The sequence below is a fragment of the Canis aureus genome, chromosome X (assembly GCF_053574225.1).
Source record: "Canis aureus isolate CA01 chromosome X, VMU_Caureus_v.1.0, whole genome shotgun sequence".
Taxonomy (NCBI): Eukaryota; Metazoa; Chordata; class Mammalia; order Carnivora; family Canidae; genus Canis; species Canis aureus.
In genome coordinates, this window is record NC_135649.1 from 69,197,113 (window position 1) to 69,210,651 (window position 13,539).

The following is a 13,539-nucleotide window of genomic DNA, read 5'->3' on the forward strand; positions in this document are numbered from 1 at the left end:
CCAGTATTTGTAACCTTTCATTACTTTCATTAGTAATTCTCCTTATGCTGGTATGAGAAGGTTTCCTGACCTCATCTTTCTAAGAGCAGTATCTTGTATCATGCCATTAAATATTCCACATCCGTAATGTTTGAAGAAAATTTGGCTTTTCATGAAAAGAATGATTTTTATAGTTTTAAGTCATTTTTCTCCTGAATTGATGACAGGAAAGGCCAAAATTGACAGCAGTATTTTCCTTTCTTATAGATTTATGTGTAAAGAAGAAATCTATGTTAAATGATTTATACCTATATAGTTGTCTTCTGATATTTGGACAGAATTTTTTTCTTTTTCCTCTTTCTTTTTAGGTGTGAAGAATACCAGGAGAAAAGGGATAATAAAAGTTTAAAAATCAAACAGAACTTGAGGCAAAGGCTTCTGATTTAAGATGGGCTGGCAGAGTATCAAATTGGCAAAAACTAAAGTTTCATTATATTAGAGGATGCTGGTGGGAATTTCAGTTTTTATATGCACCTCCTGACATTTCCAGGTTGACAGCTTCTCCAGCACCCAGTCTTTTGGAGAACAAATTGACAGGGTCAAAATTTAAAGTACTCATACTCAGCTGTTTTAATCCTTGGTATTTATATGTTACACTTCACATGTTTACAAGCATATTTGCTGAACATTGCTTGTAATAGTGAAACATTGAAAGCATCTTGAATATCATCAATAGAGGAATAATAGATAAGAAAAGGTATCTCTATACAATAAAATATTATGTGGGAATTAAAAAGGGTAAGGTAAATCTGTACATAATGAACTTTAAGACATGGTATTGAGAGGAAAAGAAGCAAAGTATGCATAATATGTCATTTATATATTTTTAAAACTATGTTTCTAAGTACAGACAGGCATATAAGTGTACCAGGAAAGGACTGAAAAGAATACTAATCTTAGAAGTGTCTACCTTTGAGAAAGAGACTGGGACTGGATAGGGGTCCACAGAAATGTAAGCTTTATCTTTACTATTTGCACCTTTTTATTTAAAAACTTTTTAACAGTTTTTTAAAAAATCTGATTAAATACACATAATATTTATCATATTAACTATTTTTAAGTGTGTGGTTCACTAGTGTTAAGTACATTCACGTTGTTTTGTAACCAGTCTCCAGAGCCCTTTTTTCATTTTGTAAAACTGAAACTCTGTGCCCACTAACTCCTGAGTCCCCTTCCCCCCAGTCCCATACACTAATCTACATTCTGTCTGTATGAATGACTAGTATAGATACCCCATATTAGTGAAATTATACAGTATTTGTCTCTTTCTGACTGATGTATTTCACTTAACATAATGTTCTCAAAGTTCAACCATTTTGTAGCATGTGTCAGAATTTCCTCCCTTTTAAAGGCTGAATACTATTCCATTGTATGTATATACTATATTTCATTTATTCATTAATCTGTTGATGGAGACTTGGGCTACTTCCACTTTTTGGCTATTGTGAATAATGCTATGAACATGGGTATACAAGTATTTCTTTGAGACCCTACTTCCAGTTATTTTGGGTTTATACCCAGAAATAGAATAATTGGATCCTATGGAAATTCTGTTTTTAATTTTTTAAAGGAATTGCTCTATTGTTTTTCATAATGGCTTATCACTTTACATTCCTACCAACAGTATATAAAGTTTCCAATTTTTTCACATCCTTGCCAATACTTGCTTTTTGTTTCTTTGTTTTTTTTTTTTTTTTTTGATAGTAGCCATCCCAGTCGGTATAAGGTGGTATCTCATTGTGGTTTTGATTTGCATTTCCCTAATGATTTGTGATGTTGATTATCTTTTCATGTGATTATTGCCACTTGCGTATGTTTTTTGGAGAAATGTCTATTCAAGTTATTTGTCAGTTTTTAAATTAGGTTGTTTGCTTTTTTTTGTTGAGTTTTAGGAGCTCTTTTATATTCTGGATATTAACACTTTATCAGATATAATTTGCAAATATTTTCACCATATTATTCCACAGGTAGCCTATTTCACTCTTTATATCTTTTAATACGCAAAATTTTTAAATTTTAATGTAGTCCAATTTATCTAATTTATTGTTTTTTGCTTTTGTTACCTATGATTTTGGTATCATATCCAAGAAATTATTACCAAACCCAGTGTTATGAAGATTTCCCCCTGTGTTGTTTTCTTCTAAAATTTTATACCTTAGTTCTTCTGTTTAGGTCATTTGATCCATTTTCAGTTTATTTTTGTATACAGTATAATAAAAACATCCGATTTCATTCTTTTGCATATGGATATCCATTTGCCCCAAAACCATTTGTTGAAAAGACTGTTCTTTCCCTCACTGTATGGTCTTGGCACTCTTGTTGAAAATTATTTGATTATATATGAGATATTTTATTTCTGAACTCTATTTTATTCCATTGGTGTATATATCTGTCTTTATGCCAGTACCACACTGTTTTGATTACCTTTGTAGTAAATTTTGAAACCAGGAATTGCTAGTCTTTCAGCTTTATTTGGAGTCCCTTGTGATTCCATATGAAGTTTAGGGAAGAGTTTTCCATTTCTGCAAAAAATGTTATTGGAGTTTTCATAGGGATTACATTTAACCTGTAGATTGCTTTGGTAGTTTTGGCTTCTGAAAAATATTAAGCCTTCCAATCCATGAATTATTTGCATTTTTAAATAATCAGAATATACTGGTGTACTATTTGTATAATTAAGCATAAATAAAATTTTTAAAACAAGTTGTTGGCAGAGAGAACTGGTAAATTTCTTTTTTCCTCTTTCAATTTTGTTGAGATAGAATTGACATTCAGCACTGTATAAGCTTAAGGTGTCTATCATAATAACTTAAGGAGGTCAAAAGGTACAAACCTCTAGTTACAAGATAAATAAATACTGGGGATGTAATGTACACCATGACCATGGTCACAGCACTACTATATGATATATTTGAAAGTTACTAAGAGAGTAGATCCTAAAAATTCTCATCACAAGGGACTAGTAAATTTCTAACATCAGTTCATGTGTCTTTACTGGATCTCATGTTCCAATTTTTATAAATTGGCATCAGTTCTTTTTTTTTTTAAAAAAAAGGTTTTATTTATTTATTCATGAGAGACACAGAGAGAGGGCAGAGACATAGGCAGAGGGAGAAGCAGGCTCCATGCAGGGAGCCTGATGTGGGACTTGATCCCAGCTCTCCACAATCACGCCCTGAGCCAAAGGCAGAGGCTCAATTGTTGAGCCACCCAGATGTCCCAAATTGGCATCAGTTCTAAAGGAAAAAGCATAAATTAGATATTAAAAGAGAGATGATTATCTGACTATAGATGTTCATGACAAGAAAATGTTTGTGGCTTAATAAATTAAATAGAAATTGAATTAAAAATTTATTGTTAATAGGCTTATTTAGACATTTGGTGATATTATGTAAGCTCAGATATAGTTTTATCTTGCATGTTTTGCTCATTCTCAAATAAATTTTAGACCCATTGATCAAAAACCAGTTATTCCATTCATGCCATTTAAAATTGTGTCTCATTGGACAGAGAATCTGTTGGATTTTATTTCATGAAGATCATTTGTGAACATTTTAAGTCATCAGAAAATATTGGGAAAGCTTTACTGCTCTACATTGACATGCTTTTACAAAGAAAGGAAGAACTGCTTGCCAAGGAGAAGATTGATGAAATCATTATAGGTCAGTAGGATTTCTACAGGTTTTAGAAAGGTGTTAATATGCATATAATTCTTAGATGTCGCAGAAGTGGCAAAATTCTTAGATCACTGGATCCCTTTTTCTCAACTCCTTTTTTTTTCTCCCTAATAGCCATTAGCTGTAATACCTCATTGATCCAGATTCCACAAACTAGAATGAGAAACAGCAAAAATAGCAAAACATCAGCAAAAATGGACAAACCTCTGAGCTTAAATCTCTCTTGTAGTGAAAAATTGTGAGGTTAAAGGCCTAACTTCATGATTTCAGTGTGATCTCAAATAAGCTGTGTGCCTTCTGGCAAGTTAATAACGTCTCTGGATCTTGTTTTTTTCTAACTATAAAATAGAGGTTGTGAAATACATTCCTAGTTTTTAACTTCCTTTTTAGCCCCAGCATCCTTTTTGTCATGCAATCTTCTGTGAACCCTATCCTAAATAAAATAGATAATAGAGTTTCTCTGTTTAAGCAGAAATGTAGAGCCAAATTTCAGCATTCCCCTAACCCCCTGCCTCTCCATAGAACTCCAAACCCTGAAGAACACAGATAGGATGATCCCTTTCATAGAAAATTCTCACCCCAATACATCCTTCTAATTCTACACATATACAGATTTATAACAGAATTGATAGTCACTAAATGTTAATACTGGGCTTTATTCTGAGTTATGACATTTTGGGTAACTTGTTGCCTTCTTTCTTTTTTTTAAGATTTTATTTTTTGAGAGAGAGAGAGAGAGAGAGAGAGAGTAAGAGCAGGAACATAGGGAGAGGGACAAGCAGACTCTATGCTGAGCATGAGCCTGACGTGGGGCTCAATCTCATGACCTCAAGACCATGACCTGAGCCAAAATCAAGTTGGATGCTCAACCCAGGCACTCCTTTCTTTATATTTTACCAGATTTCTTGAATTTTTACAAATAGGTATCATATTTTTATAAAAAGTCATTGATTTTTTTTAAAAGAAATCTTTTGATTTCTAGGAACCTTTGAACTTTAGATTCTACAAACCATATTTTATTGGTAATATGGTCCCTACAGATCCTCACTAAGAATCCAATTATTTTTAGACCCAGTTTTGATATGCTTGATTATCTGTCTTTCTAACCAGATCATTTTAATGGTAGCATATTAGAAAGAGAGAAAGGGTCTACAGGGAAAGACATAGATAATCTAACCACAAGGGAGGAGAAAACTATAAATTTTATAGAACAGTTTCAAATATTTTTAAAAATATAGCAATCTGTATGATATAATAGTTACTTACCAAAGGCACCACTGTGATAAAATAATACAATAAAATGCAATAGTTGTTAGTGTTATTGACCTTGAATGGGCAAGCAAAGATTAAGTTGTGCTTCAGAAAACTAGAAAGTACATTTAGAAAAGCATAATTTAGGGGTGCTTGGGTGGCTCAGTTGGTTAAGTGTATGTTGATTTTGGCTCAGGTCATGATGTTGGAGTGTGAGATCAAGCCCCATGTCAGGATTCACATTCAATGAGGAGTCTGCTTCTCTCTCTCTCTCTCTCTCTCTCTCTCTTTCTGCCCCTCCCCCTGCTCATGCTCTACTGCTCTCTCTCTGAAATAGTATCTTTTAAAAAAGAAAAACATAATTTAAAAACATAATTTTTAGAAAAATTAAGAATTTAAATGAAATAATTTAGACTTTTAAAAGTAAAAATGTTTTATTTTTAATAAAAGTTAACTGTCAGCCAATTAGAAAATGTGTTTATCCAGAATGACTAATTTTCTTAAGATTATAGTAGCCAGTTTTATCGTGATATCCAATTATAAACTTATGCTCTCAAAGTAATATTTTAAATAGGCACATTAAATATCATTTTACTCTCATGTGAGTAATTTTATCTAAGCTATGGAACAACCTATGTTTGCTGACTGGGCTTTGGGGTCAGAGACTTTTAGTGTTCTTATCAAGACTTTTGTGGAAATTAGTAGTGCCAAAGGAGTAGAAGAGAGGGGATGTAGAATTCTGTTGCAGTTTAAACTTTACCTTAATGTGTGCTAATGTATTTGAACCCTGTGTCTAGACCAGAAACAATCAGACGTGAATTACAATTTAAAGTAATAAAATTTACGTGTAAACATGGTCTTAAAGTATTTTACAAAGGCTTTAAGGTGTAATTGGCCTTTCTTGTGAACTTGATCTGATCTTGTTAGTATATAATAATATAAACACTTCTTATTAACGATTTTTAGCATTGCTGTCTGTTCATTCACAATAACATTAAAGCACCAGATGATGATCAAATTTGGAACATGGAAAATACATTAAAAAGAGGCTAAGCTGGCAAACTACCACAAATTGATAGGCGAATTACTGTGATTCTAGCAAACTCTGATTCTATTATATAATCAATTTTGCTAGTTAACCTAAAATTGATGATGAAAACCTGTCTGAATAGGATTGTGTTTGTAGCCATTACTTAAAGATTATAGGTTCTGAATATAGTTAGCACTCTTATTTAATGTAATAGATCTTGAGTTTTGTTTTTAGAGCCTCAGTTTTCATTTTCAGGTCAGCGAACAGGAAGACAACTGACAACCGAATTAGTGGTCTGTTTACACAACATTCTGTGGAAAAAAGCTGCCAGAAGTTTTGAGGTTTGGGAAGAATCTATATTCTTTATCTTCTTTCTCTACTCTAACAAATAAGTATGTTCACTATAAAAATCATAGATCATCAAATATTTTAATAATCTGCTTAGGTCCCATCTATGTATTAAATATAAATAATGCAGAATGTTAATGAGCATTGTATAGGAATTCATTTAAAACCACTAAAAACAAAAACAAAAAACAAACCACTAAGATTGGTTCATCCCCATTGGGAGCTTACAGTGTAGGGAAATGACATGTCTGATATTAAGATATAGGAAAATAATTCATTTTAACATGACAAAAAAGAAAGTCAGAGCTTTATTCCCTTTAAAAAACTATGATTTGAAGCACAGAGGATTTGTAGTGTAGTGAAAATACTTTGAATGATATTGTGATGGTGGATACTTGTCATTATTCCTTTGTGTAAGCCCATAGTATATACTACACTAAGAGTGAACCCTAATGTAAACTATGGACTTTGGGTGATTATGATGTGTCCATGTAAGTCCATCAAAGTCTACCACTTTGGTAGAGGATGTTGATAAGGTGGGAGGCTTAGTGTGTATGGCATTAGAAGGTATATGGCCAGTCTCTGTACATTTCTCTCAGTTTTACTGTGAACCTAAAATTGCTCTTTAAAAAAAGTTGTACAATTAAAAAATGCCAAAAAGTGGTAATTTTTTTTCTCACAAAACAATCCAGATTTACTGTAGAAAAGTTTGAAACTTCAGATATTTTTTTAGGAAGTAAAGAATAGGGGCACCTGGCTGGCTCATTTTGTAGAGCATGTGATTCTTGATCTCAGGATCATGAGTTCAAGCCCCATGTTGGGTGTAGAGCTTACCTAAAAAAAAGTAAAGAATAGTTGAGAGCATAAGCAGTAATTTCTCAGACATCAGCTGTAGCAACATTTTTCTAGATATGTCTCTTGAAGCAAGGGAAACAAAAGCAAAATTAAACTATTGGGACTGCATCAAAATAAAACGTTTCTGCACAGCAAAGGAAAGGATCAACAAAACTAAAAGGCAACCAACTGAATGGGAGAAGATATTTGCAAATGACACATCTGATAAAGGGCTAGTCCAAATATATGAAGAACTGACACAACTCAACACCTCCCCCAAAATAATCCAATTAAAAAGTGGGTAGAAGACACGAACAGACATTTCTTCAAAGAAGACATCCAGATGGCCAACACATACATGAAAAGAGGCCCAGCATCACTCATCCTTAGGGAAATACAAATCAAAACTACAATGAGATATCACCTCACTCCTGTCAGAATGGCTAAAATAAAAAAGACGAAAAAGAACAGGTGTTGGTAAGGATGTGGAGAAAAAGGAGCCCTCTTTCACTGTGGGAATGCAAATTGGTGCAGCTACTCTGGAAAACAGTATGGAAATTCCTCAAACAGTTAACAATAGAGGGCATCTGGGTGGCTCAATGGTTGAGCATCTGCCTTTGGCTCTGGTAGTGATCTGGGCATCCTGGGATCGAGTCTCACATCAGGCTCCCTCCCCACAAGGAGTCTGCTTCTCCCTCTGCCTATGTCTCTGCCTCTCTCTTTGTATGTCTTTCATGAATAAATAAATAAAATATTAAAAAAAAAGTTAACAGTAGAACTGTCCTATGATGCAGTAATCATACTACTGGATGTCTCCCCCCAAAATATAAAAACACTAACACAAAGGAGTACACATATCCCTATGTTTATAGCAGCATTATTTATAATAGCCAAATTACGGAAGCAGTCCAAATGTCTACTGATAGATGAATGGATAAAGAAGATGTGGTATATATATACAATGGAATATTACTCAGAAATAAAAATGAATGAAATTTTGCCATTTGCAATAGCATGAATGGAACTAGAGAGTATTATGCTAAGCAAAATCAGAGAAAGACAAATACCATATAATTTCACTCATGTGGAATTTAAGAAACAAAACAAATGAGCAAAGGAAAAAAAAGAGAAATCAAGAAACAAACTCTTAACTATAGAGAACAAACTGATGATTGCCAAAAGGTAGGTGTGCGTGTCAGGGGGAATGGGTGAGTTGGTGATCGGAATGTAGGAGTGTATTTGTCTTGATTAGCACTGGGTGATGTATGGAATTGTTGAAGCACTACATTGTGCACCTGAAACTAATATAACACTCTATACTAACTATACTGGAATTAAGGTAAAAACTTACTGTAAAAAATGGGATGTATGGTTTTAAAAAGTTGTGATGGATTTCTACTTCTAACCAAAATGTAACAGAGATCATATTTATGAACAACTAGTCCCCCCACTGCCGATCTCCCTCCAAAGAAAAGAAAAAAGACAAAATACATGAAAAAGTGTTTTTTGAGACACTGGACATCAGGCAATGGAGAGTGATCTTTGGGCAATGATAAATAAACAAGGTGAGGACTTCAATGGTGCAGCTTACTCTCTTGAGTTTCCAGGCTGTAGCACAAGAAGAGGAACTGAAATGGATGCCAGCAGCCTTCCTAATTTAAGGAGATGGAGTTGAGAGTCTAAGGAGACCAAAGCAGCTGGAGTTCACAGGATAGACCACCAGGAAGGAGAGCACAACTCAGAAAGAGACCTCTAGCAGTCAGAGAGTCCTCCTCCATTGTTTGGCCAAATACTAATTAGGACAATATGGGATGGAAGTACCTGGAGCCACGGGGGAATAGCCATCTAAAAATATTAGTGGGAACAGTGCCTGGCACTCACAACTGTCTGGGAATAGAGCCTGTTCGTATTAGCCAGACAGAAAAACTTCTAATTTATGGGGGCATTGGGTAGAGAACTCAGATTGATCTTGTCTGAATGGTGGAGGATAATTAGCCCTATACTGAGAATTGTTCCAGACCTACCTAAAATGTCAAAAGTATGACCTAAAAGGATGGAATTGATCCCAATAAGCTTAAGTGCTTCTCAGAGTAGAGGTCAAGAATATTTATCAGAATATCAAACTATTCAGCACCCAACAAGGTAAAGTATACAATATTTGGTATCTAATAATAAATTACCAAGTATATAGTGAGGCAGGAAAATACTTTATAATGAAGAGAATGAGCAATCACTAGAATCTGACAAAGTTGACATTAACTGAACATTAAAATACCTCATTTAATTTATTCCATATATTTAAAAAGTTGAGACATAGATATAAAAGATCCAAATCAAATTCCTAGAGATGAAAACTAGGTCTAGGATAAAAAATATATTGGATAGTATTAACATCAGATTAGTAAGGTAATCATACTACTGGATATCTCCAGTAGTATTAGTAAAGGTAAAGATTAGTAAGTTTGAAGATACAGCAATAGAAGCCATCCAAAATAAACCACGTAGGGAAAAAAATTAAAATAGCATCACAAGCTATGAAAAGACTTCAGGTAGCTCAATAGTTGGGTAATTAGAATCCCCAAATGAGGAGAGAGCGTATATGAAGAAATAATGCTTGAAAGCTTTTAACATTTAATTAATTTTTAATGGTATATTTAAGATGTTTAGCAAACATCAAACATAAGAAACACAGGGCGGCCCGGGTGGCTCAGCAGTTTGGCGCCTGCCTTCAGCCCAGGGCATGATCCTGTAGACCCGGGATCGAGTTCCACATCAGGCTCCCTGCATGGATCCTGCTTCTCCTTCTGCCTGTGTCTCTGCCTCTCTCTCTGTGTCTTATTAATAAATAAATAAAATCTTAAAGAAAAAACATAAGAAACACAGATAAAACTAAACCATGGCACATAATAATCAAATTGCTCAAAACCAGTGATAACGATAATATCTTAAAAGCAGCTGGAGAAAAATGACACGAATACATACAGAGGAGCAAATTAAGGATGACGTTGGATTTTTCAGGCAAGCAAGAACACAGTAGAGCAATATCTTTAATATAACAAAAAGTACCTGTAAATGTAGAATTCTATGCACAGCACAAATACTGTTTAAAAATGAAAGTAGTTGATAGAAATGCAAAATAGTATGGCTGCTATATAAAGCAGTATTGTGGTTCCTCATAAAAATTAAAATAGAATTACCATATGATCCAACAATTCCAATTCTGGGTATATATCCAGAAGAATTGAAAGCAGAATTTATAATTCAAAAAAAGGAGACAAAGTAATATTATGAAAAATATTTAATAATCTAAAAGAAGCAGAAAAAAGAGGAAAAAGGGAACAAATTTAGGTAGAACAAATGGAAAACAAATAAGTAGGAAAATGATAGATTGAAATCTCAGCATATACAAAAATAACATTAAATTAAAATGATCTCAACTCTTCAGTAAAAAAACAGACATTGTCAAAATAGGTTAAAAAGTAAGACTCAACTTTTGACTGCTAAAAAGAAACACAGTTTAAATATGAAGATACAAATAGGTTACAAGTAAAAGAATGGGAAAAATAGAGACATTATTCTAAAATTTATGTATAAAAGCAGAGGAATGAAAATAGCTAAAAAAATTCTGAGAAAAAGGAATAAAAAGGGAGGAATTACTCTATCTGATGTCAAGACTTATTATATAGCTACGGTAATCTTGACTGTGGTATTGTCAGAGAGAGAAACACATAGATCATTGGAGCTCAGTGGAGAACACCAAAATAATCCCATAGGAATGTGCTCAACTTATTTTCAATAATATGCAAAAGGATTCAATGGAGGAAGAATGATATTCTCAATTAATAGTGTGTAATTGCACATCCACAAGCAAAAAAATTAATCTTGATCTAAATCTTATACTTTATACAATAATTAACTCAAAGAAGGATCAATAGCAAGAGTTAAACTGGAAAATTCACAAATATGTAGAAATTAAAGAACATACTCTTGAACAACCAGTGGGTGAAAGAAGAAATCAAAAGGGGTGGGTAAGGTGAGGTAAACCAGGCAACAGGCTTTTAACTGAGGCTTACTGGAGGGATGGAGGGTGGGACAATGGATTAAATAGGTGATAGGTATTATGTAGGGCACTTGTGATGAACACTGGGTGTTGTATGTAAGTAATGAATCACTAAATTCTACACCTGAAACTAATGTTAACTAGCTGGAATTTAATTAAGAACTTGGAAATGGAAACATAAGATACCAAAATGCAAACAGATGCAACAAAAGTAGTTCTAAAAGGGAAGTTTATAGCGTGACAAATGCTTCAATAAACAATCTAGTACACTTATCTTGATGAGCACTGAGTAATTTATGGAATTGTTGAATCATTATATTAAACATGTGAAACTAATATAACACTTTATGGAAACTATCCTGGAATTAAATGAAAAGAAATAAAAATATAAAAAGAAACTTGACTTTATACCTTATGCAACTAGAAAAAATATAACTAAGCCAAAGATAGCAGAGAACGGAAATAATAAAAAGCGGAGCAGAAATAAATGAAATAGAGATTAAAAAACAGAAAATTTCAACAAAAATGAGAGTTGGTTTTTTTGAAAAGATAAAATTGCAAATGTTTTAGTGAGATTAACCAAGAAAAAGATAGTGGGAAAAAAAGCAGACTCAAATAAATAAAATTGGAAATGAAAGGGGAGACATTACAACTGATACCACATAAATACAAAGGATTGTAAGAAACTATAGTGAAAAATTATGTGACAAGTTGGATAGTTTAGAAGAAATGGAGAAATTTCTAGAAAATGTACAACCTACCTAAACTGAATCTTGAACAGACAGAAAATGTAAACAGATGAGTCAGGACATTGAATCAGTAACCAAAAATCTCCCAATAAAATAATGTCCAGGACCAAATGATTTCATTCGTAAATTCTACAAAACATTTGAAGGAGAATTAATACTAATTGTTCTCAAACTCAAACTCATTCCAGACACTTCCAAACTAATTTTACATGGCCAACATTGCCCTAATAGCAAAGCGAGACAAGGACACTATAAGAAAAAGTAACCACAGGCCAGTAATCCTGATGAACAAAATCCTCAACACAATACTAGCAAACTGAATTCAAAGCATATTAAAAGGATCTTATACAAAGTCCAAGTAGGATTTTTCCCTGGAATGCAGGGAATGTTAAACATATGTAAATCAGTAAATATGATATACCACATTGAATAGAATGAAGGATAAAAATCATATATGATAATCTCAGTATATGCAGAAAAAAATTTAACAATATTCAACATCCTTAAAAAAATATTCAACATCCTTTTATGATGAAAACTCTCAACAAATTAGGTATAAATGGAATGTACCTCAACATAATAAACGTCATACCTGACAAGCCCACTGCTAACCTCATACTCAAGGGTGAAAAACTGAAAACTTCATCAAAGATCAGGAACAAGACAAGGATGTTCATTCTTACCACTTCTATTCAACATAGTACTGAAGGTCCTACCCAGATCATTAGGCAAGAAAAAGAAAAGGCATCTAAATTGGATAGGAAGAAGTAAAAATAAAAATATTCTACAAGGCTAGAAAATGAGGGAAAAGAAAGAAAATCAGTTGGACAAGAGAATTCTGAAGTAATTTTAAATCTGTTCAGTAAAGAAATACAGGCCCTCTAAAAACAAGAGGGACGCCTGGGTGGCTCAGGGGTTGAGTGTTTGCCTTCGGCTCAGGGCATGATCCCACGGTCCTGGGATCGAGTCCTGCATCGGGCTCCCTGCAAGGAGCCTGTTTCTCCCTCTGCCTATGACTTTGCCTCTGTCTGTATCTCTCATGAAAAAATAAATAAAATATTAAAAAGGATAAAATAAAAAAGAAAAGAATACCATTGTATTTTGCAGCACCTGATTTTATGGAGCAAAACAAGACATTTTGATATAGGAATACATTATGAAATGATCACCACAATCAAGCTAATTAACATATTCACCTTAAACAGTTACTTTTTGGTGGTGAAAACACTTAAGATTCATTTTCTTAGTAAATTTCAAGTATATAACACATTATTATAGATACCATGCAGTAACTTAGGTGTCTATAAATTATTCATTTAATAATTGAAAATTTGTATCCCTTGACCAACATATCCTCAATTCCCCCAACTCCCAAACCCTGATAATCACCATCCTACTTTGTTTCTATGAGTTGACTTTGTTATATTCCACGTGTAAGTGACATCATGCAGTATTTGTCTTTCTCTGTCTGCCTTATTTCACTGAGCATAATGTATTTTAGATTCATCTGTGTTGTCACAAATGACAGATTTTCCTATAGATCTATTATTT

General features: G+C 33.4%; 1 protein-coding gene across 6 annotated transcripts in view; it reads left to right on the forward strand.

Moving 5' to 3' along the window:
* TEX11 (testis expressed 11) overlaps positions 1–13,539 on the forward strand; it is a 323,813-nt gene that overhangs the window by 140,972 nt on the left and 169,302 nt on the right. For all 6 annotated transcript variants that reach the window (XM_077890293.1, XM_077890296.1, XM_077890292.1 and 3 more), the window contains 2 exons: positions 3,550–3,701; positions 6,253–6,338. In XM_077890293.1, coding sequence (XP_077746419.1) covers positions 3,550–3,701; positions 6,253–6,338 — 238 coding nt within the window. The remainder of the gene's footprint in view (positions 1–3,549; positions 3,702–6,252; positions 6,339–13,539) is intronic.